At 36.5% G+C, this 27,668-nt stretch overlaps 1 protein-coding gene across 2 annotated transcripts in view; it reads left to right on the plus strand.

The window, feature by feature from the left end:
- SMOC2 (SPARC related modular calcium binding 2) overlaps positions 1–27,668 on the plus strand; it is a 260,482-nt gene that overhangs the window by 96,414 nt on the left and 136,400 nt on the right. For both annotated transcript variants that reach the window (XM_044003776.1, XM_044003777.1), the window contains exon 4: positions 166–265. In XM_044003776.1, the coding sequence (XP_043859711.1) occupies positions 166–265 (100 nt within the window). The remainder of the gene's footprint in view (positions 1–165; positions 266–27,668) is intronic.

Raw genomic sequence — 27,668 nt, forward strand, 5'->3', positions numbered from 1 at the left:
TTTTCATTTATTCTATAAGTTACCACCAAATGATAGACTGTGGATAACCTTCTGGATAAAACAACTTTTCATCTGTTAAGATATTTTTAAATACTACATGTGCTAGCATAAATGTGGACCATCTCTCTATGCTAAAATTCCATTCATTGTGTGATTTCCTGACAGGTACAATGTCACAGTTACACGGGATATTGTTGGTGTGTTACTCCCAATGGACGACCAATTAGTGGCACTGCAGTAGCCCACAAAACACCACGGTGCCCAGGTAGGTTTGGTTAGCTGATCACACATGCATAGTTGCTGTGTTATAGTTTACAATTCAAGGGGCAGGAATTCAATAGTTTCTGTGTTTTGTTTTTTTTCTTTTAAGGGGTTGAATGACCTGGGAATGGGTTGTAATCACTGACTAGAAAAGGTCTCAAAGTCTTCATTTCTTTCTTCCTCTCCTCCATACATTGTAAGCTTCTCAAGGACAGGGACTATTTTCAATTTCTGTCTTTGTATTCCTAGTCTCGGGTACTGTGCTGTGTACCATGTGAGCACTGAAAAATGCTTGTAAAAGTGATTATCTTTCCTTCTTTGGGATGGAGAGTGGGAAGACCAACTCAGAAGACAACTTAGAAAAGTTTCTGAAAGAAGCCAGCATCAAGACAAAATTGGGATCAATTATGATGTCAGGACCATTTTTTAAATGCATTTTGAAGATCATAGTCACTAGGGAAAATGAACTAATATTGCTCTTGGAGAAAACAGTTGCATGTTCTGGTTTTGTATATAAATCTTTGCTAAGGAATAGTGGCTAGTTCTAACATCACTCTATTTCCAGACATTTTATTTGTGCTATTTTATTATCCATATAAAATAGGCTTGATGTACTAAAGGTAATAATGTTGGCAGAAGAATAATCCATAAAGTGGTCTGTTTTCTATTACGATTTTATGGCAAATGCTATAAAAGATTCAGATCTTTTTCATTTTTAAAAGGTTTTGCTATCCAATTGTAGACTACTTTTCTGGGCTTGTCTTATTGGATCTGTTAAAACTTTGCATGATCAGGGGCCGTTAGGTGGCACAGTGGATAAAACACCGGTCCTGGATTCAGGAGGACCTGAGTTCAAATCTGACCTCAGACACTTGACACCTACTAGCTGTGTGATGCTGGGCAAGTATATTAACCCTCTGCCTCACAAAAATACAAAAAACAAAAAACTTTGCATGATCAACACATCAAAATCAGTCAGGAATATTGAGATGGGCACGTTGTCCATTTTAAGAAGACTAATCAAAGCAAAAGTATATTGACTGATTATCACATATTATGATACATATTTACATTTTGGAACGGAGAACATTTTCCTCTTTATAACAATAGGCTCTTTATAATTATTTATTCTACTTACAGCCCATAGTTATTGAAAGCTTCTAAAAATTGTTAAATGTAGAATGATGAAATGCATATTTATTATGCACTTAACAGATCTGAAATACTTGGCTAACTATTTAGTAATTATGGAATATCTACTACAGAGCAGTGAGGATTTTCTTTAAAAAAAAAAAAATTAGGGGGCAGCTAGGTGGCGCAGTGGATAAAGCACTGGCCCTGGATTCAGGAGGACCTGAGTTCAAAGCCAGTCTCAGACACTTGACACTTACTAGCTGTGTGACCCTGGGCAAGTCACTTAACCCTCATTGCCCCACCAAAAAAAAACCAACCCAAAAAATTAACTACAAACATCCAGATTCTGAACATATCCTACTTTTAAAATGGACTTTTGTAATTTAAAAATTTAAAATGAATTATATAATAATTTGATATTTAAAATGTATTATATAATTGACAAAATAATTTTAATTTAAAACTAATTTCATAATAGTATATGATAGTTTAATATTTAAAATAAAAAATTAAATAAATTATTCCTGCTTAAAATTTTTTTTGAAGCTTTACATGGTATTATGATTTAAGCAAGGGCTAATTAATTAAATAAATTACATATGAATTCTCTGTATATATTCTCTGGGAAAATGGAAGATATAAGATTACACAGAATGGCCTTAGAAGAAATAAATTTCCAAAATTACATCAAATTGACTTCCTCCTGCTTTATAGTTTATCTACATTAGTCTTTTCCTAACCAACATTGTGATGTGAGGAAAAGTACTTGGTTTTCCTTTACAAATTCCTTTCAATTTTTGATGACTGGGCAAGAAGGTTGTAAGAGGCACTAGAAGAGTTATTTTTTTTTCTTTTTTTTTTTTTTTTGCAGGGCAATAAGGGTTAAGTGACTTGCCCAGGGTCACACAGCTAGCATCGTGTCTGAGGCTGGATTTGAACTCAGGTCCTCCTGAATCCAAGTCCAGTGCTGAAGAGTTATTTTTTAAAATTGTGTGTGTGTGTGTGTGTGTGTGTGTGTGTGTGTGTGGGAGGGTGCAATGAGGGTTAAGTGACTTGCCCAAGGTTACACAGCTAGTAAGTGTCAATTGTGTGAGCCTGGATTTGAACTCAGATCCTCCTGAATCCAGGGCGGGTGCTCTATCCACTGTGCCACCTAGCTGCCCCCAAGAGTTATTTATGTGTCTTTGTGAAAGTATACAATTAATAAAAATGCAGTGGGAAATAGTCATATGAGTGAGAAAATGGCAACTTAGAAAGATGATTAAATGGGAAATGAGACAGAGTGTAAAAAATAAGATAGAGCATGCTACTGATTCAAAGATAATTGGTAAGTAATATGGTGAGGAATATTCTAATCAACTCTGCAGAAAACTATTTTGAATTTTTAAAATTTTTCTGAATTTGTTTTTAGAAAGAAAAATTAGGTAGAACCTGTTCCCATTTACGGCATTGTCCTCCAAAGTTGTTTAGTCTCTCTCCCAGTGTTTGTTTCTTATTATGTAGACACATCCTTAATACTGGTTTAGAAGCACTTCTTTACACCTGGTTGTTACTATTAATTTGTTCCACAAACCTCATAGAATATTTATGTGATTTTTTTTTTTTACCTCCAGATGTTGTTCATGTTTTAGTTTGGAGGGGGAAACAAGCATTAGTAGGAGAGCAGGTGCATATACAAAGGATTCTTTTGGAAGCTGTATATAAATGTGGCAAGATGTCAAGTGCTATTAAATTTTAAAGCACATGGAAAGGAATAGGAAGGATCTGAACACATTAAGAATGTACTTCCACTTTTTATGGAAGAGAATGGCTCTCTTCCCTTGCCGGTGTGGTGGAAAGAATGCTTCACACGGTGCCTGACACATAGTCAGAGTTTAATAAATGCTTGTTTATTGATTGTTTTGTTTTAGTCCAAAGAACTCGGTTTCAATCATGGTGCTGTCATTTATTAACTGTGTGACCTTGGAGAGGTCACGGAACCTGGTTCTTCATCTGTAAAATGAGTGTCCTGAACTAGATAATCTTGAAGGCCCCTTGTGACTCTAAATCACGATCTTAGGTTTATGTGGCCCAATAGAAATGATTCAAAGAATTAGACAGAATATTTTTCTGTTTTGATCAATCAAACAGTAAATAATTATTAAGCACGTACTGTATGCTAGGCACTGTGCTACATACTGGGAATACAAAAAAGAGGTTTCTAAGATATAAGCTAAGTGTTTATAAGACATTCTTGTTAGGAATGTTTTGTCAAGGATTCAACTGGAAAACTCAACAACTTCAGCTGAAGGAGTTTACATTCTTTTAGGGGATGCTGGTGAGAAAAGAGGAAAACAATAAGTGCCTAAATATATATATAGAAAATATATGGAAATACATATTCCTGGGTATAGGAAGAGAGCCCAGCTTCCCTGAAGATTCCTCTCATTTTCCTTTATCATACCATCCATTTCAGTAATTGGACTTCAGCAGCTTAGAGGGGAGAGGCCTAGGTTGAGTTGGTGTCACAACCTGTGTTATCCTAGTTCAAGCTGCTGAGACAAGAGAAAGTCCCCAACCAGGGCAAATTTTAACTTTCAAAATTCTTAATAAGTGGGCAGCTAGGTGGCACAGTGAATAGAGCACCGGTCCTGGAGTCAGGAGTACCTGAGTTCAAATCCGGCCTCAGACACTTAACACTTACTAGCTGTGTGACCCTGGGCAAGTCACTTAACCCCAAATTGCCTCACTTAAAAAAAAAATTCTTAATAAGTAACTTGCTTGATTTAACTAAAAAAAAAAGAAAATATATGCAGAAAAAACCCACAGTAATTTGGAGGAGGAGGGCCCATACAGTTGCGGGAGGGGAAGGAAGAGCTACATGTGGAAAGTGGGGTTTGAACTGAATTTTGAAGGAAATGAGGGGGAACCTGAGGAAGGAGTGCATTCCAGGCAGGAGGGATCATCAGTCAGCACTGTCATATCCTGTACAGATTTCAAGGAGAATTAGAATGGAAAAAAGGCTGCAGAGTTGGGTAAGTGAGAAATTAATGGTGACCTAGAAAAAGTCCCAGAATTTTAGAGTTGGATAAGACCTCAGAAGTCATCTTGTCTAATCCATAAGTAGAAAATACATCCCCACCCTAATATACAAGCAACTGGTCATCAGATCTCTAAGGAGTTGGGGAATCTACATCTAGAAGAAATCCCTTCTAATTTTGAACATTTCTAATGGCTTGGCAGTTTTCCCCTACATCACTTCTAAACTTACCTCTTAGAAACTGTACTTGTTATTCAAGACCCTGCTTCTGTCCCCCAGGCATGGAAATCCATTTCTTGACTAGGCCTATTTCAAGATGGTGCTAGCATCAGAATACTCAGCAACTTTGCAGTCTGGACCTTGTCTCAACCTCCAGCCGAGGGAGACTTTGACCTTCAGTATAAATCTACTCAGCCTCACAAAATCTCTGAATTGGAAGCGGTTTGCCTGGTCCATACATGATTGAGAATCTTCTGCATATCATCCTTAGCAAGAGATTTTCCAGCCTTTGGTTGAAGATCTTCATAGAGGGAGAGCTCATAACCTCCCAAGACAACCCACTCTACCTTATTATCTAAAAGGTGGTTATTTTTTTTATATCATTCCTAAATCTATATTTTATATCATTCCTAAATCTACCTTTAAATAGCTATTGCTCTTTTTTTTTTCAGGGAAATGAGGGTTAAGTGACTTGCCCAGGGTCACCCAGCTAGTGTGTCAAGTGTCTGAGGCTGGATTTGAACTAAGGTCCTCCTGAATCCAGGGTCAGTGCTTTATCCACTGTGCCACCTAGCTGCCCCCCAAATAGCTATTGCTCTTAATGAACTATTACCCTGATTGCTCTTAAATTTGCCCACCAGGGCCAATCAGAAAATTCTCATTTTTGTTCCATATGCCATCCTTTCCTGAGTTAGGTGAAGCACATTAGCTTCCTTCAAAGTTTTATCTCCTTTGTGTTAAACGTTCCCAGCTTTTTTGACCAATACTCATATATTGCCATTGAGTTTATCCAATTCTTTCCTGAGAGCAGCCAGAACTGAGTACAGTCAGGCAGATAATGCATGACCAGGGAACTATCACCCTCCCCTTTATTCTGGGCACAAAGCCCCTCTTTAGGTAGCCCATTCTTGGTAGTGTTTTCAGTTGGTTTCAAACTACTTGGTAGCTTCCCCTCCCCAAGGAGGGAAGAAAATAAGCATTTATTAAGTACTGACTATGCACCAGGCACTATGCTAAGAACTTTTTAAATATCTCACTCGAGGTGCTATTATGTATGATCCCTATTTTATAGATAAGGAAACTGGGGCAAACAAATTATTTAGTGACTTGCCCAGGGTTACACAGCTAGCCTGAGGTCATATTTGAACTTGGGGCTTCCTCTCCCCAGATCCATCATTTTATGCACTGTGCCACCAGCTTTCCAGGTGGGTAAATGCTCTGTCAATCTGTTGACTCCTTTTGAGTGTGCAGTTCAGTAAAACCCCCAGAATTTGGGGGAAGAATTGTTGTCCAGACATGGCCGCCTTATCTTTTGCTTGTGACGGTGATTTTTTGAAACCAGGTATACTAACTGTAGACCATGACATGACCAGCCCACAGCTAAGAGGAAGGTTGTTGTTAGCATTCACATGCCTTGGTTTTCAATTCCCACTTTTTCATGTATGCTCCTTCCTTCCCAGAATGAAGATCTTTCTCTTTGATAGAACAAAAGCAAACTAAGTCAATTTGTTCTGTATTTATCTGTGATCTGTTATTTTCCCATTATAGAATCATAGATTCAGAATTGGAATGTACCCTAAAGATAATTGAGTCCAACATATATCCTATATAGTAAGATTATGCTTTTTCCCTTCTTCTTATCATAGCTAAAATTCAATCCCCTCCCCTTTTGGGGAGCAATTCTCAGCACATTCTGGGCTTTAGACTTCTTGATCCTATTTTAAAGCATATAACATTTTATTTGGCAACTAAACTTGTTACTAAGCAACTAAATTGTTAAGCACCTCACGTTTGGCTTCCCCTTTTTAAACTTAAAAACATCCTTTTTCCTTTGTTCCTTTAATATTTGAACTCATCAGATGACTCTCTGGACAGTAACAATGGGCCTTGCCCTTTTGTCATTGAAAGTATTTAGGACTACATCATCAGAATGGTTTTTTGCATCAAGAGCCTCCCATCCATCTCAGTGCAGTTTCTCTTTTAAAGTCTCAGACCTTGAGATGCTAATGCTTATCTTTTCTATGAATTTTCTGACATCTATTCTCCTAAAGCTTATGATAGACGACTGGGTCTGGTATTCCCGCCCTTATCTATAATGAACTCTAAGATGACATGACATGTCCACTTTTTCTCAAGGTGTTCATTGTTTCGTAGTCACTTAACAGTTAAATGGCAACATTCTAGAGTGGCTAGAGTGTTGGATTTGAATCCCATCTCTGTCAGTAACTACCTGTGTAATTTTGGGCATATTATTTAATGTCTCTGAGCCTCAGTTTCCTTACTTATAAAATAAGGGAGTTGGACACTAATAATAATAATGACTAGCATTTATAAATTATAGTTCACTTTAAGGTTTGGAAAGTGCTTATCATATCTCATTTGATCCTCACAATAGTCTGGTGAGGAAAGTGCTATTTTTACCACCATTTTATAAATGAGAAAACTTAAGGCTGAGATTAGTAAAATTACTTTTGCCAAGCATCATATAGCTAGTAAATATCTGAGTCAGGATTTGAGCTCAGGTCTTCCTGACTGCAAGTTCAATGTTGTGCCACAAATGATTGTTCAGGCCCCTAATTATATCCCTGATACTATGATACCTTTTGTTGTTTAGGCACAGAATAACATTTCTTCATGTTGTTAATTCTATTTTCTGAAAGACAGAATTGTCAATGACAACAAAAACAAAGTTGAAGATCCATCAGGTACTCTGGTTTTGCAAAAGGAGACTTTCAGTATAAGTCCATTTAGATGATGTTATTCATTACAATTCTGCCCCAATTTCATGCAATTTTGCAATCCATGTTAAAAACACAATATCCATTCTTCCACCTGACTAAGTCAACTGCAGTATGCCTGCACAGAGATAATACTTCTAGGTTTTCCCCTCTTTTTATTCTACTTTGAATACTCTTAATTATACTTCCCCCTTTGTATTATTGGAATTCATTGTAAGTGGTATGCTTTTAGACATATAGTGCTCCTCCATTGGCCTTTTCATAAATCTTTTGGAAAAGTTAGAACATGTTCTCTTTCCTTATTTCAGTCGTGATCTTTACTGTTTCATTGATCTTTATCATCATAATTATTTCCTTGTATTAAAATCTCATATCCATTTATTAAATTACATATACCCCATTATACTGGGGGAAGAGTTATGAAACAGAAATTAGATGTAAACCAATAGGAATATGTAGACATATTATACAGCTATATTTATATATGTGTGTGAGAAAGAGAAAGAATAAAAATATGAAGTTACCTATAGTTCTCCCCTTTTTACAGGAAAGAAGGCACAGGATTTTTGAGGGTAGGTAGGAAATAGGAAAAGGGTATCTATTATCCATGAAAAGAGGCATTTAGGTGTCTTATGGTTGGAGCACTGGTTCTGGAGTCAAGAAGACCTGAATTAAAATCCTGCCTCAGTTACTTACTAGCTGTGTGACCCTTGGCAAGTCACTTAATCTCTATATTTGCCTTAATCTACTGGAGAAGGAAATGGCAAACCACTCTAGAATCTTTGCCAAGAAAACTCCATGCACAGAATTGGCATGCTTTGGTCCACAGGGTCATGAAGAGGTGGACATGACTGAACAACAACAGCAATTATCCATGAAAATGACTATCTGGTTTCCCTGACGTAGTGGTTTTTGGCTAGCTGGGGAGTGGTATGCTATGGTGGAAAGAACATGATTTGAAGTTGGGAGACTTGAGTTTCTGAAATTTCTAGTCTTACAGAGCTTGGGGGTAGGATTTGACAATTTAAGTGACTTGCCCAAGGTCACTTAGCCAACATTTGTCAGTCAGGCCTTGCTTTCAGGTCTTCCTGACTCTGTGGATAGTTATCTATTCCTTATACCTCAGGACCTCTCATTTTACATTTGGAGAATCATTAAGTTATTAGGAAAGTTTTTCTTATATTAAAAATAAATATGTCTGGGGGCAGCTAGGTGGCGCAGTGGATAAAGCACCGGCCCTGGATTCAGGAGTACCTGAGTTCAAATCCGGCCTCAGACACTTAATACTTACCAGCTGTGTGACCCTGGGCAAGTCACTTAACCCCCATAACCCCGTAAAAAAACAAACAAAAAATAAATATGTCTCTTTCCTGTATACCCTGAGTACAAATCTGGTCTTAGGGACTTGCTAGCTGAGTGACCTTGGGCAAGTCACTTAACCTGTACCTGCCTCTGTTTCCTCACCTGTTAAATGGGAATAATAATAGCATTTACCTCCCTAGGTTGTTGTAAAGATAAAATGCGATACTATTTGTAAAGCACTTTGCAAAGCTTGAAGCATAAAAATGCTAGTTTTGTTGTCATTATTACTTCTCTGCAATGGTTTTGATTCTGCCCTCCAGGACCAAGCTGAATACATCTAATCCCTCTTCCATATGACAATCTTTCAAATAATTGAAGAGAATTATCACCCCAACCTCCACCCCGCCCCCATCTCAGTTTCTTCAGACTTCTGGTGGATACTTTCTAAACTGGATTTAAAATCTGTCCCCGATGTCTCCGGTGTGATCATTTATGACTCACTGAATCTCTTAGAAACTCAGTTTCCTTTTCTAGAAAATAGGTATAATTATACTTGCACGACCTACCTTACATGGCTGGTATAAGGAGCACACTTTGTAAACTTTGAAGTACTCCAGAAAAGTGATTGATCATAAGGAAAGTCACTGGAGCCCTCTGGCAGGGAAAGCACAGCAGTAGAAATAGTGTGAGAGAAGGTCTGCAGTCCTAGAGTCAAAAGTTGATAGATTGTCAAAATAATATACTGTTATGTTTTCTTTTGTGTGTGATACTATATATGCTTATATAACACATGCATATACATATATACAACACATACATATATGTATCTATGGCACATATGCATACAACAGGCATATACATGCATGTGTATATAACACATTTTAATATACAACATACATATATTCATATACTCATTTTTGTGTGTAGGTATAACTATACATACATATGTCTTTATGTGTATACCTATACATAGAGTCATGATGTATATACTTATTTCTGTGTATACATATAGTTGCATATATACATATGTGTATATACAGATACATATATATTCATGCACACATATGTGTATGTCCATATACCTACTTATTTATGTGTGTGTATATGTGCACAGGCACAAGAGACTGGATAAGACCTTTCCTCACCCAATGAACAACTGGATAATTTATCTAGTACCTCCATTCCTTAATCCATAAACTTTACCCGAGTTGATGGTGTGGTGTTAAAGGATTCTTTACTTAAGCCAAGAACATACCTGTCTTAAGAGAAACATAATGGTGAAATGTAGCCCTAACAGTTCCTTCCTCCATCCAAATGGAACCTTTTATACTAGCAGAGGAATCAATATCAGTCTTTCTCCATTTGTACACAGCTGATTTATTTTCCTTAATCAAGTTTTCCATTAGATAACAGATTTAGAGTGAGAAGGGACCATAGAGCCCCAAACTCTCGTTTTATAGATGAGGAACTGAGCCCCAGAGAGGTTAAGTAACTTGCCCTGGGAGATGTAGCAGCAGAAGGTATATTTGGGGTATAAATCCAAGTCCTCTGTCTTTAGATTCAATACTCTTTGCACTATACCAAGCAATTTGTCTACATGTAAGCAAAGATAGAGGGAAAATGAGCTTTTGAACAAAGAAAGCCTTTTTTTCCAAGGGAAGATAGATAGCCTGCTCTCCATTACTTGGGAATGGTTTCATCTTTTTTAATCTCATCTCTCTTCTGTAACTATGTTTTGTGGCCAAGATCTTACTTCTGGCCTAAAGACAAACTTTAGTTTAAGATATTGTAAACTGAAGCTTTTTGGAAGATTTTTTAATAGTTTATAATTTAAGGAATCTTATTGTTTAGCTCAGCAGTAATGATGTTTTTAAGGAAATCTGAAGATAACAATTCACAGAAAAAGAGAGTAGAAACTCATTGTAAAAACCATAGCTAATCAGAGAGAATTTCAGTACTTTTAAACAATTGAGCACAAGACTTTCTTTCTTTCTTTCTTTCTTTCTTTTTTTTTTTTTTTTTTTGGTGAGGCAATTGGGGTTAAGTGACTTGCCCAGGGTCACACAGCTAGTAAGTGTTTAAGTGTCTGAGGCCAGATTTGAACTCAGGTCCTTCTGAATCCAGGGCCAGTGCTCTATCCACTGTGCCACCTAGCTGCCCCCATAAAACTTTATTGAACACAATTTACAGGTAATACATTTCTTGTACAAGAAAAAAAGCTCCAGAACTGCTATTTCAATATATTACAGATCCTTAAAGTTTTCCTTTTTAAAGTGTAGGTGAGAAGCCATCTGTTTTTTTTTTTATTTATTGCTACTATTTGTATTTTATATCTTTTCAAATACCAGAACATCTTGAAAAATGATCCAAAATTGATTTTAATAGATTCTGTTGGTCATTTCAAACTTGAGTTCCTGGTGGCATTTCAGACTCAACATTTTGAAAACAGAGTAAACTATTTCTCCCCTGAAATTATCCCCTCATCTCAACTTTCCTATTCCTGTTGAGGGCACTAGCATCTTTCCAGTTCCCTAGTTGTCATCCTTGATGTCACCCTCAATACCTAACTCTCTCTCATGCCATATTTATCAAATCAGTTTCCAAATCTTATTTCTTTCTCTACCACATCTTCAGTATATGTCCTGATCTCTCCACCCTCAGAGGCTCTCTCAAGTACAGGACTCTCAAATGGAGTATGACAAAGGCTTGCTTACTTACTATCCTCCCTGCCTCAAGTCTCTCTTCACTTTGACCTTTTCTCCACTCAGCTACCTAAAATGGGGGACTGATCATACCAGCTACTCTGCTCAGTTAGTTCCATTGCCCCCCTCTTACCTCCAGGATCAAATATGGTTCTTTGTTTCTTCATAACTTGTCCCCTTTGCACCTTTTCAGTCTTCTTACACTTTATTTCCTTCCATGGCCCCTGAAGGCCAGGTGTTGTCTTTCATGCATGACACTCACTTCTCTTCTATTGCCTTTTCACTGGCCTTTCCTCATACCTGGAATTCTCATTCTCTCTGTCTCTCTGTCTCTCTCTCCCTCCCTCCCTTCCTCTTTTCCTCTCCCTCTCTTTCTTCTCTCCCACTCTCTTTCTCTAACACACACATGTTTTATTTTATCTTCACAGCAACCCAAGGAGGTGGGTACTATTATTTTTTTTAATATATTTTTTTTTATTTTTCGGGTTTTTTTGTGAGGCAAGTGGAGTTAAGTGACTTGCCCAGGGTCACACAGCCAGTAAGTGTTAAGTGTCTGAGGCCGGATGTGAACTCAGGTACTCCTGACTCCAGGGCCGGTACTCTATCCACAGCGCCATCTAGCTGCCCCAAGTGGGTACTATTATTAACCTTCTTTATGGTTGAGGAAACTGAGGCAAACAGATTAAATGACTTGCTCAGGCTCATACAACTAGTGTCTGAGGCTGGATTTGAACTCAGGGCTTCCTCACTACAGGCCCAATGCTCTTATGTGTGCCCCTTATCCCCATTTTACAGATTAAGAAATTGAGGATGAGAGAGGTTAATTCATTTGCACAGTCATACCATTACTACATATCTGTGTCAGTATTTGAATTTGTATCTTTCTGACTACAAGTCTAGCACTCTGTGTGAATCTCAAGCTCTCAGTATCAACCTCTCAGCTGTATCCTTTCTCTTCCTTTCACATTATTTATTTTATTGCCTAAAATGAATTGTGTTTGAAGTATTAATGGTAGTTATATAATACTCTATATGATTTGGAGGGGAGTTTTACACAGAGAAAAGAGGGCAATATATTTTATTTTTGCTGGTTGGGAAGGTAGGAGAAGAACTTGGATATGTGCAGGTATTGAATAATAATGTGGTGGGAGGCTTTGTTGTTTGTTTGGTTTTGTATTTTTGTTTTTAATACAGATTTTTAAATGGATGGCACTTTAGAGATTGCTTTGTCCAACCCCTTTATTTAATTTAATTTTATTCCACTAATTAACAAATCAGAATTTTTACTTAGTCCTTTATTTTTCAAGTATCAAAATTGATTTTGAATAAACATACATTAAAGTCAACACAATAGGGGGCAGCCAGGTGGCACAGTGGATAGAGCACCAGCCCTGGATTCAGGAGGACCTGAGTTCAAATCTGGCCTCAGACACTTAATACTTACTAGCTGTGTGACCCTGGGCAAGTCACTTAACCCCAATTGTCTCACCAAAAAAAAAAAAAGTCAACACAATAGCACAGACTACTGTTGTTTTAGAGTTCTATGTTGTGGCTTAGCAAGGATGAGAGTTAAAGGAAAACTTCTTATTTCCCAGAACATTATTTCCTTAGCTCTAAATCTTCAGTTTATAAGAAATGACATTTAAAAAAATTTTCTTCCTCAAATTATAGTTTTTTTTTCATAGTGCTTAGAGCTAAAATGGACCTTATCCATCATTTAATCCAATAAGCCCATTTTCCTAAGCAGAAAACGGAGATTCAGACAAGACCATATCCAGATTTCCAGGTGAAGTGAGAAATGTTACACAAAAAAAATCCTCAATAGGAAATGGCTGATCTGTATTTAAGTGGTATTGAGGGTGTAGAGAAGGAAAAGTCAATCATTGATAGAATCTGTTAGTTCTATCCAACCATGAAAGGATATCAGTGAAATTGCAAACATAAAGTTTGTCTTGATGCAAAAAGACTTACAGGGTGGAGAATATAATATATATAATATTCAGGAACCTAGAAGAAAAATGAGAATAACCTTGCTTAACACTTTAATTTTTTTATTGCTTCTATAATATTCACTGATGACATTCTTAATATTTAAAAGCAATAATAATGATCATTTTATTTTTGCACCACATTTACCAAAAATAAGTGCAACCAGGTCTAGTGATGGGCTGGTCAAAAGACATGTTTAGAACTCAGATAACAACATTAGAACTTGAAAGGAATTTTAATTTTTATAAAAAAAAATATTTTTGCCATCAGTACATTGTTAAGATGCTAAGCAAAGGACTTTATCATCACTTAAAGGTCTAATTAAGAGGTGCTTGGTCATTTATTGTCTGACTTATGTAAACCCAAAGTTTAATCCTTCATTAGGAATCCTGTATGAAAAATGAACTAGCCCATATTGAATCAGGCAGTTCAGATGGCACCTGGACAGAGACCTAGACTGATATTCTCTCTCTCTCTCTCTCTCTCTCTCTCTCTCTCTCTCTAACTACCAATCTACACACATGCAAAACACATGTGTGTATGTAATTAAAACAACACACAATTACATATATCTATATTAACACATAAAACATGTGTGTATGTACACATATATGATAAAAACCAACATTAATCTCAATCACCTCTCTATGGAAAAGAGAAAAATAATTTTCATTTCTATTATTACAGAGATATATGTGTAGAGTTTTCTTTCTGGAGCCTCAAAGTTGACCAGCTTTAAGTTGATCTAAATGAATTCTCGGGGCAGCTAGGTGGCGCAGTGGATAAAGCATCAGCCCTGGATTCAGGAGTACCTGAGTTCAAATCTGGCCTCAGACATTTGATACTTACTAGCTGTGTGACCCTGGGCAAGTCACTTAACCCCCATTGCCCCGCGAAAATAAATAAATAAATAAATAAATATATATATATATATATATATATATATATGAATTCTCAGCTTAGGACAAAATTATGACTATAAATGCATACCCTCACACTGACATACATCGTGTCCCAAAAGTCTTAGTGCAGCTTTAACCTTTAATATAATAAAAATTAGTAATATATGTACTATTAACACATGTTATATATAGTGTGGATACCATCACATATGTATATATATACATACATGTACATATATGAATGAAATAATTTCCTTTCTTTCTGAGCTTAGTTTTTAATGCATTTTCCATGTGTTTATCAGAAAAAAATAAAACTGATTCAAAGGTACTCTTTTTGCTCATTAAAGCAAGGCACTGCTCCCTGTGAACTGCTCTCATATTTTCACCTTCAATTTGTTTTTTATTAGACTTTTATTTTGAACTTGGTTTTGGACTGTTTATAATTGAAGCCATCACCAGTTTATAAGGGGTGTAATACAAAAAACCTGTTCAAGTATTCTTCACCTACATTTCATTCCACAAATATCCTGATTTCTGTACCATTTAATTCTCCTTATTAAAAGGAGAAATGGCCTCGATTTAGTTCTACCATTTTTACAAGTAAGAAAGCTGTGAGAGACAAAGTGATTTATCGAAGGCCCTAGAGTCAGTGGCAGACTTGAAACCCGAGATCTAAATACTTCTTCTCAGTACTTTATTTCACCTATTTGGTGGTCACTTCTCTGGCAAGCACAACTATCTGAACATAGCCAAGAGCCAGAAATAATAACAGTTCATATTTCTATAACCCTTTAAGACTTTATAGAATACTTTTCTCACAGCCACACTTTGAGATAGGCAGCGCAAGTTCATTATTACCACCATTTCGCACACCAGGATGTTGAGGCCTAGAAAGATTAAGTGAGGTTCTCATACTTAATAAATGACAGAGCTGGGATTCAAAATGAGATCTCCTCTATTCTAGAATAGCAATCTCTCTACTCTGCTATGATACCTCGTGGAAATGAAGCCGAAAGATTGTTGAAACAAAAAAACTGCAAAGTAGGCAACAAAGCTCCCTGACTTTACACACAGTGCAGTCCCTTGTGTCCTTATTCCGAGCCTACGGGTGAATATTTTAGTCATAATTCTAAAGCATTCCAGTTGACTTGATTTCCAGAGTTAAAGCAGCCAAACAGAATGGAAAGAAAAGCTGGTAATGGAGCTGGGCACTATAGTTGCCTTTTAGAAGCAAGACATGATAGTGGGACTCTCTGCAAAGATACCAAGCAACCGTGAAAAGCAGGACTGAAAGAATCATCATAATAGCTGGCATGTGTATAGTATTTGTTTTTCTTGTTCGTTTTGTTTGTTTGTTTGTTTTTTGCAGGGCAATGAGAGTTAAGTGACTTGCCCAGAGTCACACAGCTAGTGTCAAGTGTCTGAGGCTGGATTTGAACTCAGCTCCTCCTAAATCCAGGGCTAGTGCTTTATCCACTGCGCCACCTAGTTGCCCCCCCCACACCTTTTTAAAATGTGTATAGTATTTGAAGCTTGCGAAGCATTTTGAAGACATTATCTCGATTGATAACTGCCTTATTTAGCCAGGATCAAAATATCCCAGATGTTTTAATGATGTCCAAGGCGTCAATCAATTCAAACACTTATTAATCACTGGACTAGGCAATGGGATGATCAAAAAGTATAAAGACACTGTCTTTTCTTCATAGATCTTGCAGTCTATCTATTAAGAGGATTTGACATAGAGAAATTACAATAACCATTATTATTAGTAGTTGTAATAATAACTAATATTTATATAGCACTCACCGTGTACCAGGCACTGTGCTATTTACAATTATTGTCATACCGACTCTGGGATTTAGGTGCTGTTATTATCCCCACTTTACAGATGAGGAAACTAAGGCAAATAGGAACTTAAGCAACTTCCTTGGGATCATACAGCTAGCAAGTGTTTGAGGCTGGATTTAAACTCAGGTCTTCCTGAGCCTAGAGATAATAAATAAAATAAATAAAGATAATAAATAAAATGCATAAAATGGGTTTTGGATGAAAGTGCTTGATTCTTAAGATGAGAGAGGGTGTAATCAAGGATTACAGCAGTTATAATTATTGATATCATAACAATGGCCCTAAAATAAAATTAAAATTCTGTATAATTGAATTATCATCAACTTTCATAATAATGATGTTCATAATTATAATTATTGACATTCACAACAATAACAGAATGAAATTAAAATTCAGTATATCCCATTTAATAAAATAAGAAAGTATATTTCTTTTCTTTTTTATGAAAAAACAAAACAAAATATAGAATTGTCAATACCTCAAGGACAACAACTGTTTTATTTCTATATTTGTATCCCAGCAGAGTACCTTACACATAGTAGGTGCTTAATGTGTATTTACTGAATCTTTCAACTGAATTGATGCCTTTGAAAAATGGTTTAAATTAAATAATAGTTTCAATGCTTGAATAGGTCAGTTTATCTAGAAAAACTATTTAGAATGCTGACTATTTAGAATAACAACCCCTAATGATGCTGGATAAAAAAGAAGTAGGCAGCAGTGCCAATGAAGGATTTGGAACAAAGAAGTGACATAGATTTCAATTTCCTTTTCTGCATTTTAATACTTATTTCTTGTGAACAAAAGCTTTGGATCTATAGTTATGTTGTTTGGTTAGCTTCCTTTTTCAGAACTGGCCAGACAAATGGAGGAGTGAGAGGTCGATGCTTTTTTCCCCAACAATTACAGATCTTATCCTACCTACTCCCAACTGTCTTGATTGAGTGGGCCAGCATGTGACCACTAAGTATAAAGAGTGAAATACAGATGTCCCACAATTTGTATGACACTTAGTAGTGTTCTATTCATAGTAGGAACGTAATAAATTCAGTATTTTTGAAATTGAATTGAAATCTTGTTGATGGAACTTTTTTTAAAAGTCAACTAATTTGAGGGGCAGCTAGGTGGCCCTGGATTCAGGGGGACCTGAATTCAAATCCAGTCTCAGATGCTTGACACTTACTAGCTGTGTGACCCTGGGCAAGTTACTTAACCCCCATTGTCCTGAGGGCAAAAAGGTCAACTAATTAATAAGCATTCATTAGGGGGCAGCTAGGTGGCACAGTGGATAGAGCACCTGAGTTCAAATGCGGCCTCAGACACTTAACACTTACTAGCTGTGTGACCCTGGGCAAGTCACTTAACCCCAATTGCCTCACTAAAAAAAAAAAAAAAAGCATTCATTAGGAACCTACTATGTGACAGACACTGTGCTTGGCATTAAGAATACAGAAACCAAAGTGAAAAATCCCTGCCATTGAGAACTTACATATTCAGTTCTTTTTCTTTCTTTCTTTCTTTCTTTCTTTCTTTCTTTCTTTCTTTCTTTCTTTCTTTCTTTCTTTCTTTCTTTCTTTCTTTCTTTCTTTCTTTTTTTTTTTTGCATTTAGGAAATAATTAGCATCATTCAGGCTTGAACTGAACCACCCTCTTAATTTTTTTGTTTGCTTGTTTGTTTTTGTATTGCTTATGGGCATTAATTGCTTAATTTCTACAATGAGAGAGCAAGGCGGGGGGGGGGGGGGAGGAGAGAGAGAGAGAGAGAGAGAGATCCAGTAAACATAATTTTCAACCCAGAGTAGAGCAAGGAAGAGACAAGCAGTGTCCTTTTGAGTTGCCTAAGATCACACAGATTTATGAGGAACAAGCAGTAGTCTTTTGGGTGGTATAATAAAGAGTAGCTGAAGCTTTCAAATGAAATTATTGCATCATTAGAATATACTGTGCCTGCTTCAGGTCAGTGTTAAAGACACTGGTAGCCTGGAATCGTAAAATGTCTCTCTACTTTGGTGAATAATCACCAAATTATCTCCTTGTGGTGACCGTGCTGTGTACTGCAGGTGAAAAAAAAAAAGTCTGTCTTTAGATTATGCTGTGATAGAGTTGATTCTGTCCTTTTAAGGGAGGGTGATGGTGGGGCGCAAAGACTGTTCTTATGGAACTGTATCCCAGAGTCACTAAACCATGCATAGCCTTAACTAACCCAGGAACACTACTACATGATCTATACCACACAGATGTCAAAGTAAGAGGGAAATGGCCCTTATGTAGGAAAAGATTCATAAGCCGTACTTTTTATTTTAGCAAAGAAAGACAAATTAAAGAGATGCCTATCAATTGGAGAATGGCTGAACTAATGATGATGATGATAACTAGCATTTATACAGCTCCTACTTAGGTACCAGGCAGTGTGCTAATCGCTTTACAGATATCTCACTTTGTCTACACAGCATCCTTAAAAGTTAGGTGCTATTATTAACCCAATTTTACAGTCCACTCGACTAAGGAAGAGGCTAAATGACTAGCCTGAAGTCACACAGCTAGTAAGTGATAGATCATATTTGAACTGCAGTCTTCCTGACACCAGGCTCAGTGCTTTATCTACAGCATTACCTAGACATTTAGTGGAATATCATTGCAGTATAAGAAAGGATGAAAGAAATGGATTCAGAGAAACCTGGGAAGAATTTTATCAATTGAAGAGTTAAGTGAGCAGAATCAGGACAATGAATTATATTACTACAGTGATGGAAAGGAAAATACTTTTGAAATATTGAAGAACTCTGATCAATTCATTGACCAATCATAGATTCAGAAGATCAAAGATGAAGCATCCTTCTCACCTCTTGGAAAAGAGGTGATGGCCTAATGGTGCCAGATAAAGCACAAATTTTCAGAGATGGTCTATACGTGGACTTGTTTCTCCTTGACTGTTCTTGTTTGTTACAGGTAAAGGCTTTTATTTGGAAATGAGTGGAATGGTTTGATGATAGTAATTATGATTGAAAAACACAAAAAAACCCAATAAATCATTTAAAAAATACACAGAACAGATCAGAAGTTCAGAAGGTACAAAGATGAGCAGGGTCATTTTGTACTATTGTGTTTAATATATACTTAAACTATTCATAAAACTTCTCATTTTAATATACAAATCCTTTTCTGTTCTTTGAACATTTAAATGTTTGTTTTTGTTGATATTTGTTGTTCATTATATGAAATATATGCGTATGTGTTTACATGTTTGTGTATGCATACATCTATATATGTATGTGTATATGAAGAAAGACTTTCAGTCTAAAAATTTGGTTTGAATATTGGATCTGACATTTAGGTATGTGTCCATGGGCAAGTCATTTAACACCTCTTAGTTACCATATATAAAAATAGGATTATAATATAAATTTCCCCCTGGAACCTATAGTACCTTTCTCTCAGAGTTGTTAGGAGAAATGAAATCTGTCAAGCTTAAAGTGCTATGAAAATGAATATTATTTCTCTATACATATGATTAATGATGATGAAGAATACATTATATTCAAAGGAGTTATATTACTGAAACTAACTTTGTTTTATCATTTACCTTCACATTCACCATCTTATGCTCCCCTTCTGACAAAATTCTAGGATATTAGAACTCATAGAAACCTTAGACATTATCCAAGCCAATTCTAATCTCCCCTCCAATGTTTTACAAATAGAAAACGAAGGCTCTGATCATGAAGCTAGTTAAAAGCACAGCGGGAGCTAGAACTTAACTCTACTGACTCCCAGTAGTTTGTTCTTTTACAATACCTCATGGGACTGTGCTGGTAAGCCCTGTGCAAGAGTAGCCAAGGCAAAATTGATTTTTACAATCCCTTGCTCCAGAGAGCTCCTCTTACTCCGTAGACTGGGGTTCCTTTCTTCTATGTCTCTTTTCAGACAGGGCTTGTGACCACATCTGTATGACTTCAAACAAAGGTTGGTGTGAATTTAAGCTTTAAGACTATGCATATAATCCATTTTATGTAACTTTGGGGTTCAATTGTGTGATAATTTGATTTACCCATCAAGATGGAAGAACTAACTAAACCAACCCAGTCTGGTTCTCTTAAATAGCTAGATAGATGAAGTCACTGGCAGGTACAAGATGGGTATTTGTGTTTTGTTCAATTCAAGTAACATCTTTAAAGACAAAAGATAACAAAACAGTTTCTGTTGTCAAGGAGCTCATATGTCTACTTGGAAGTGGCAGAAGGGGTAGAGGATACAACATTTCTATAATACTCCAAAGGATCTGGGAATCTCATCAATATGTCTATTCCTTCCAAGGGTGTAGTGTTAATCAAAATCCGTCCATCCTTGCCCATGCTTTGTGATTCTTGCTCTTGGCCTCCCATAAGTTCTGTCTGAGGAGTTTAGGAGGTATCCACCCATCAATTTGGCAGCTTTTCTCTGTCTCTCTTGACATATTAAGGAAAGAATGGGGCAAGTTGGCTGTCAGTAACTTATCCTTTGCTTTCGTTATGTGAGTGGTCCATGTCAATGATAACATCCTTTATACAGTTCTTCTAGGCAATTTCTTGTTTATAATATGGAGAGGTCTGTTTGCAACCAGATAATTAAATACAAGATAATTTTAAGACAAAGAGAATACTAAGAACTAAGGGATCAGGAAAGGCTACTCCTGGAAAGTGTCACCTACATTGTGAATAGCTTAGAATACCTGTTTTCAGGTTGCCTGGTATTCGCAAACTATGGTGTTTGCAAAAATGAAAAAAAAATGGTTCAGTGAACATGGTAAGTACATAGCCCTCCAGGGCCCGTGGGTATATTTTGCCAAAGAAAAGGCATCTGGTATTATAAATCTGTCCCAGAGACTTAAGAATTCCAGAGATGGATAAATCACCACAGACTGGCTTGTTTAACTTTGTGCTGATGGACCGATCAATCCAGCATGTTAAACAAGTGCTTAGCTGCAAAGATCTGACCTCATTAAATGCACTCACTTCTCCTTTAACAGTCAATATCACAGATCTTTCTTTTCTTATTTATTTTTAAAGTGCATTTAGAGCCTGTGAAACAGACTTTTTTAGACCACCAACTCATTTAACATAATACTGTGTACTGTATGGGGGTTGGCTTTGGCACCAACTTGCAACTACTAAATGTGGCTTGATTTGAAACAATTATTCTTAGAAATGAGAGACTTAATAGCTCATTATTCTTCCCTTAAACTGTAGCATTTTCCCTCCTCTTGTATGTTTTGCGGTTTCCTTCAGAAGTAATACATACCCTAATTGCTGAAAAGGCCACTCTTAAAAAAATAAGATTTAAATTGGGTGAGGTCTCACAGAATCTCAGAGACTGAAGGAAGTAGAATCCTTTAGTTTTAGGAAGAGAAATATGAATTGTGTTTTTAAGAATTATCTTTATTATAGGAATAATTATCAGGCCCTCTTTCAACCAATATTTCAACCAATCTGTGGGCATATAAATATGTTTACCAGTTTAGGAAATCTTCCTTGTTCTATTCCACTTTCACTAGTGTCTTATCTCTTCCTTTCCCACAATGTCTAGAATCTTTTCCTATTTCTGAAACAGGATTCTTGACTATAAAAACACACCCCAGTGTTCCCCCACAAACACAGATTTCCCTAAAAATATAGAAAGAAAAGAAAAAAAAGTAGTATTAAATTGCTTTTCATTCCTGAGCACATTTTAGTTTGCATGCTTGAATTGTCCTGCTGAGAATAAGGTTAAGCTATTTTCCATCTTCCCTGAAGACAGACTAAGTGAAAATGGGCTTTCATTGGGGAGCGGAAGGATAGGGTTGTTACTGCCCAGAGGCGTTGGGCTTGACTAGATGACCTCTCAGAAGATATTTCATCTCTATGATAACATAAATTACATATTGAGCATCTTAATTACCTACTTATTTAGGGAGGCTCTGGAGTGTTTTTTCTTGGAATTAAAGAAGAGACTATAACTTTTTTTAATGTGGAATGATTAAAGTTATCATGGTAATGAACAGATTATTTTTATCTTGTTCCTTGTGCTCTTTGGAAGTACCAGGTATATTGGAAAGAGTGATGGGTTTTGAGTTTGGATCCATGCTCTGACATGACTTCCCTGTGTAACCAAGGGCAAGTCATTTAACATCATGCCACCTTAATTTCCTCATTGTTAAAATCAAGAGTTTGACTTTGATAAACTCTAAGGAACCTTCCAATTTCATTGGAACAATGTCTTTTTTTTCCCTTTGGCTCCATAATGAAATAAGCTTTTTCCATTATTTTATTGTCCTGGCCAACAAAAACTTAATAGCTGTCTGTCCTTTCATTTAGCTCTAACTTTTTTGGATCTTCAAGTTCTATTTATAGTGAGAACATTAATATAGATATTGTTTAGTTTTGGGGGGGCATTGGTCCATTCAGTGATTATTAGATAAAGGTCTAATATTCCTGGTAATATTTGTATATGGTCTAACTATTGTGTAATTTAAAATTCTAAATGTGGGTTCTAATCTGTTCCCCCAGTTTTGGGGGAAACTGACTAAAATCACTGATAAAATGAGTTTAGATTTTTAAGGGTTTATTGAAATATAGAAAGAGAAAGATTGAGAACAGAATTCTTACAACCTTGCAATCCTATCTTTCCTCAGCTCCTCTCTGTCTTTCCCTGCCGTCACCACCAAGTCAGGAACCAAAAAGACAGTGCTCTTCTCAAAGGCCTCCTTCCTGTCCCCTCCCAGAATGGGGAGGTTCTTCAAGCTGGTTGGTTGATTGGGCCGGGAGTTCAAAGTTTTTTTAGATTCTGAGAACTATGCTTTCTTAAGTACTCTCAAGTACCAGCCAGTACTTAGAATCTAGTCAACTACTAATCCAGTCAAATCAGCCAGTAATCCACTCAGGTAGATACTCAGATAGAGCCAAATCTCATCTATCACATTTCATTATCTTGACACTATTATATGATCCACAGCCCCCTTTGACCTATTCTATCACTCTGCTACCATCATTATATGGTGCCCTGATCATAACATACAGCTGGACATATTAGTATACATATTTTGAGCAGACATTAGAGATGGACAGTGACCTCAACCAAGAATAGAATAGAAAAAGACAAGGAAACTTGGCACTAGGGAAATTTTGCAGCATATTTAATGATGCCAAAAGGATAGCTTATGTAAACACCAGTGTGGTGATCCTATGTGGCTATGAATCACAGAACACTACAAACTCAAGAGAATGAAAATTGTAGGTGATCCAAAGAATAAATACATACGTGGAAGGTTTAGGTGGGTTACACCATATTACCAATGAGGATTTAACCCAAAGAAGTGGCATAGAACCCAGTTTCTTAAATTGTGGGTTATGATTCTATATAGAGTCATGTAACTGAATGTGAGGGTCATGGAAAATTTGACAGTACATGTTATATTTGTATACCTATTTTAAATGCCTATATATCTGGAGTCATGTAAAAATTTCTCAGGTGAACAGGGGTCAGAAGTGGAAAAGCCCTGACACAGAGGATATCATCAAAGACATGAATGATTAGAAAATGAAGCGGACTGATCACACAGTAAGAATAAGGTATCATAGATGAATGCCCCCATAGATAGATCGCTAGATAGATAAATAGATATAGATATAGATAGATAGATAGATAGATAGATAGATAGATAGATAGATAGATAGATAGATAGATAGATAGATAGATAGATAGATAGATAGATATCTAGCTATAGAATGGTAAAGGACACAAGAAGAGCTGCCATTCCACAGGTAAATCTGTGGAAGACTTAGGAAAAGGAGTTGTAGGATGAGCTCTGATCTGTACCAGTGGAAGAAATACCTAGAAGCATTGATTTAAGTTAAGATTACCTAAAATGAGAAAGTTGTACCAATAGACTATTGAAAGTTTAATAATTATTTGATAATAACATTGGTTATCTTTAGGAAAAGAGCACAGCTTAGTGGTATAGGTACATAATACCAAAAGCCTTGTATGCTGTTTTTTGCCCTTATCTATTTTTTTTTTCAATCAAGGAAATAATTTTTTCTTTCACCTGACTTACATTTTAGTCTATTTTAGGAAATGTTTGTGAACAGTCTCATGAGTATTATTGTCGTGATTATTCAGACCACTTATGTTGTTTTTCAATGTGTGTAAATATGTGTTGCATAAATATATTCAGAAATATTAATAAAGTACTTATTATTTGTTTCAGCTGTGGTTGTAAGAAATGGAAAATGCCACTTGGGTCATGACAGGGAGTCATAATTTAAGATGATAGAAATAAACTGATGACTAAATAATTTAAGTGGTTAAAAATAAATCTGGATTCTTAAGAAATTATATATATATATGTGTGTGTGTGTGTGTGTGTGTGTGTATGTGTGTGTTTATATACATGCATATATATGAAACAAAAAATACTTTCATGTAAACTTTACGCAAAGACCACATACTGAGAATATCAGTTGTATATTCCCTGGGAAAAACACAGATGGGCAAACCAATGTTTTGACTTGGAAAACCAGTGACAGTAAAGGTTAGGAAAGCTAAGTGTTTAGTGTTAGTCAACATCTAAATATTGTTCTAAAACTGGGCAAACCATGAAAAATCATCTTAAAATTTTCTTTGACAAAATCACACATCTAACTTTTAAAAGGTTGCAGTCATCTTCTATATATTTGTTGCCCCAACCTAATAATGTTTGTAATAGAAAATAATCAGCCTCCACCTTAAAGTTGTGAAACCATACTATAACACTATCAAGTAACTCATCCAAGATACAAAAGGAACAACAGTTTATTTCCAAAAAGAAAGTTATAAAGAGACAACTTTGCAGAACCATCTTTAAATTTTGTCAGGTTATTCTTTCAGCAGGTTTCTCTACAGTTTTAACACTGAGGTAAAAAATATAGATGATATAAAAGCAAAACAGTGACAGTGACAAAGACAAATGTGTGTCCATTCAGCATGTGTGGAAACCCCAGGGCATCTTGAAAAGAAATCAACAATCTGTGAGTCAGAATGTATCTCACTCTGATAATCTCTAGAATATAGCAAAATTTCTACTCTTCTTCTCTCTAGAGAAATTTGGTTACTTCTACTTTATGCTTGCATCTCTCTTCCCTTCAGTTCTTTGATGGTTGCAAATGTATTTGACTCTGATACTACTCCAGTAAACCACTGGCACTTGGGTGAGGGAATTATCTAATTTCTAAGCAAAATGGGTTAAGGGGAGGAGGGGGTCTTGCGACCATAACTATACTTCCAAAATGTGGTTATTTTTTATTACCTTTTCATTACCAAGGACGACTTATTTACAAGAAGTGACAAGCAGGTAGATTGTAGCAACCCCAATAAGCCTTCCTGAAATTATAAGACCTAAAATTGTTAAAAGGCATACTTAAACAATTTTTTATAAAAAGGCATACTTTAGGGGCAGCTAGGTGGTGTAGTGGATAAAGCCCTGGATTCAGGAGGACCTGAGTTCAAATTTGGCCTCAGATACTTGACACTTACTAGCTGCGTGACCCTAGGCAAGTCACATAATCCTCATTGCCCCACCAAAAAAAAAAAAAAAGACATACTTTAACAAAATATCATGTTGTTAACATCTCTTGCTCTTATATCCTCTATATTTTCCCATCTATCTTTCTCTATTGCCCACTAAAATAGCAATCCCTTATAATAAAATGTAGTACCATGTTGGACTTACTTTCCCAGCCAACTCTGGTTCTGGCCAATTAGGTCTCAAGAAGAAAAGGCTACTATTATTCTCATGGTTTTAGGTATAACTTTGTGGGTTGCTAGCCTCCTAACGCTGTAGTATATATATGAGCTCCTACTGGTATACTTCCCCTTAATAATCTTCCAGTATACTCAGCTTTTTTATGGAAGGCGTTTTCTCAAATAGTATCAGTAGTTAAAAACAACCTCTCCAAAGTTTTTTTTTTAGTGAGGCAATTGGGGTTAAGTGACTTGCCCAGGGTCACACAGCTAGTAAGTGTTAAGTGTCTGAGGCCAGATTTGAACTCAGGTACTCCTGACTCCAGGGCCGGTGCTCTATCCACTGCGCCATCTAGCTGCCCCCTCTCCAAAGTTTTGAGTGGACTCTCCCACAAATACACATAGAGTTTGTGAAAGGAAGAATATGCGTAAACATAAATTCCAAAGTTAATTAGGGATATATGGAGGGCATATAAGGCAACTCCCAATTCTAGACCCAAGGGGCCTTGGCATACTTTTATTCTCTGGAAGGGCCTCATGAAATTAGCTGTTGATTGTGGTGCTGATGATGGATGAGTGACTTTTATAATGGATGAGTTGCTCACCTGGGCTTGCTCCTCTCAGGGCCCAGAATCTCAGTTGGATAGGTCGACTTGCATTAGTTAAGTAGCTCAGATTCAGAGCTGACTTCTCAGTTGAGTTAGTTGTTGCTGGCCTGGATAGGGCAGGCTGCTGTACCTTTTGGTAGCTGCTATTGGACTAGGCTGAGCAGGTCTCTCTTCTGCTAGGCATCCCCTGCCATATTGGGGCTAGGCAAATTCTTCAGCCCTGTGTTCTTCACTGAGCATAGAATTTCTGCTAGTGTTTCATCTCCTAGATTTCTTAGATTTGTTCTTCAGCTGCAAGCTTCAAACCTCTGCTGGTTATTATAGTTTTTTTTCAGATGAAGTATGAATATTCCTATTAGGCAATGACACTAAGTTTAAGATTGACAAAAGCCATTTCTCTTTGACTTCCTTACAGTTCTAGGCAAGAGGTTAGAGAGGCATGGCCTTTCCTGTTCAACCATTATTCGTGGTTCAGAAGTACTACCCTTTTACTTATGGTGTTTAGTCTAATTATACTTCCCAGACTTCTATTGGGTCATATATGCTGAGTGACTGGGCACTAAAGTATTAGAGTTCTGTGCCCTGGGGCAAATTCATGGTCTCAATAGCCTTTCCAGATGCAATTTAGCTATTAAAGACTAATGTCTTTTTCAGGGTGTAGAATGTTTCCTTGGCATCTAAAAGCCCTTCCCTTTGATATTTCAATATGTGATTTGCTATTCTCTGACCTTTAATTTTGTTAAGCTTCAACAGGGATATTATTTTAAAAAATAACAAAAAGAGGAAACTAAAAAGTAGTTCAGCATAATTTAGCAAAATATGGAAATTGACTGACATATGCTGTGTTCTATACCCAATTGTACAATTCTGCAAAGAAATGGGGAAGATGCCTTCTCCTCTTTCTTCTTGGGGAGGAGGGATGTCAAGATTCATCATTATAGTTTTGTAGTTTTCTGTTTCAATGGTTTTGTTTTCATAACATCCTTTTTTGTTTTGTTTTGGTTTTTTGTGGGGCAATGAGGGTTAAGTGACTTGCCCAGAGTCACACAGCTCGTAAGTGTCAAGTGTCTGAGGCCGGATTTGAACTCAGGTCCTCCTGAATCCAGGGCCGGTTCCCTATCCATTGTGCCACCTAGCTGCCCCCCATAACACACTTTTAAAGAAGAAACATTTGGATGTTTCAAATATTCATCACTTTAAAACTTTGGTAT

Source organism: Dromiciops gliroides, chromosome 4 (genome assembly GCF_019393635.1).
Source record: "Dromiciops gliroides isolate mDroGli1 chromosome 4, mDroGli1.pri, whole genome shotgun sequence".
NCBI lineage: Eukaryota > Metazoa > Chordata > Mammalia > Microbiotheria > Microbiotheriidae > Dromiciops > Dromiciops gliroides.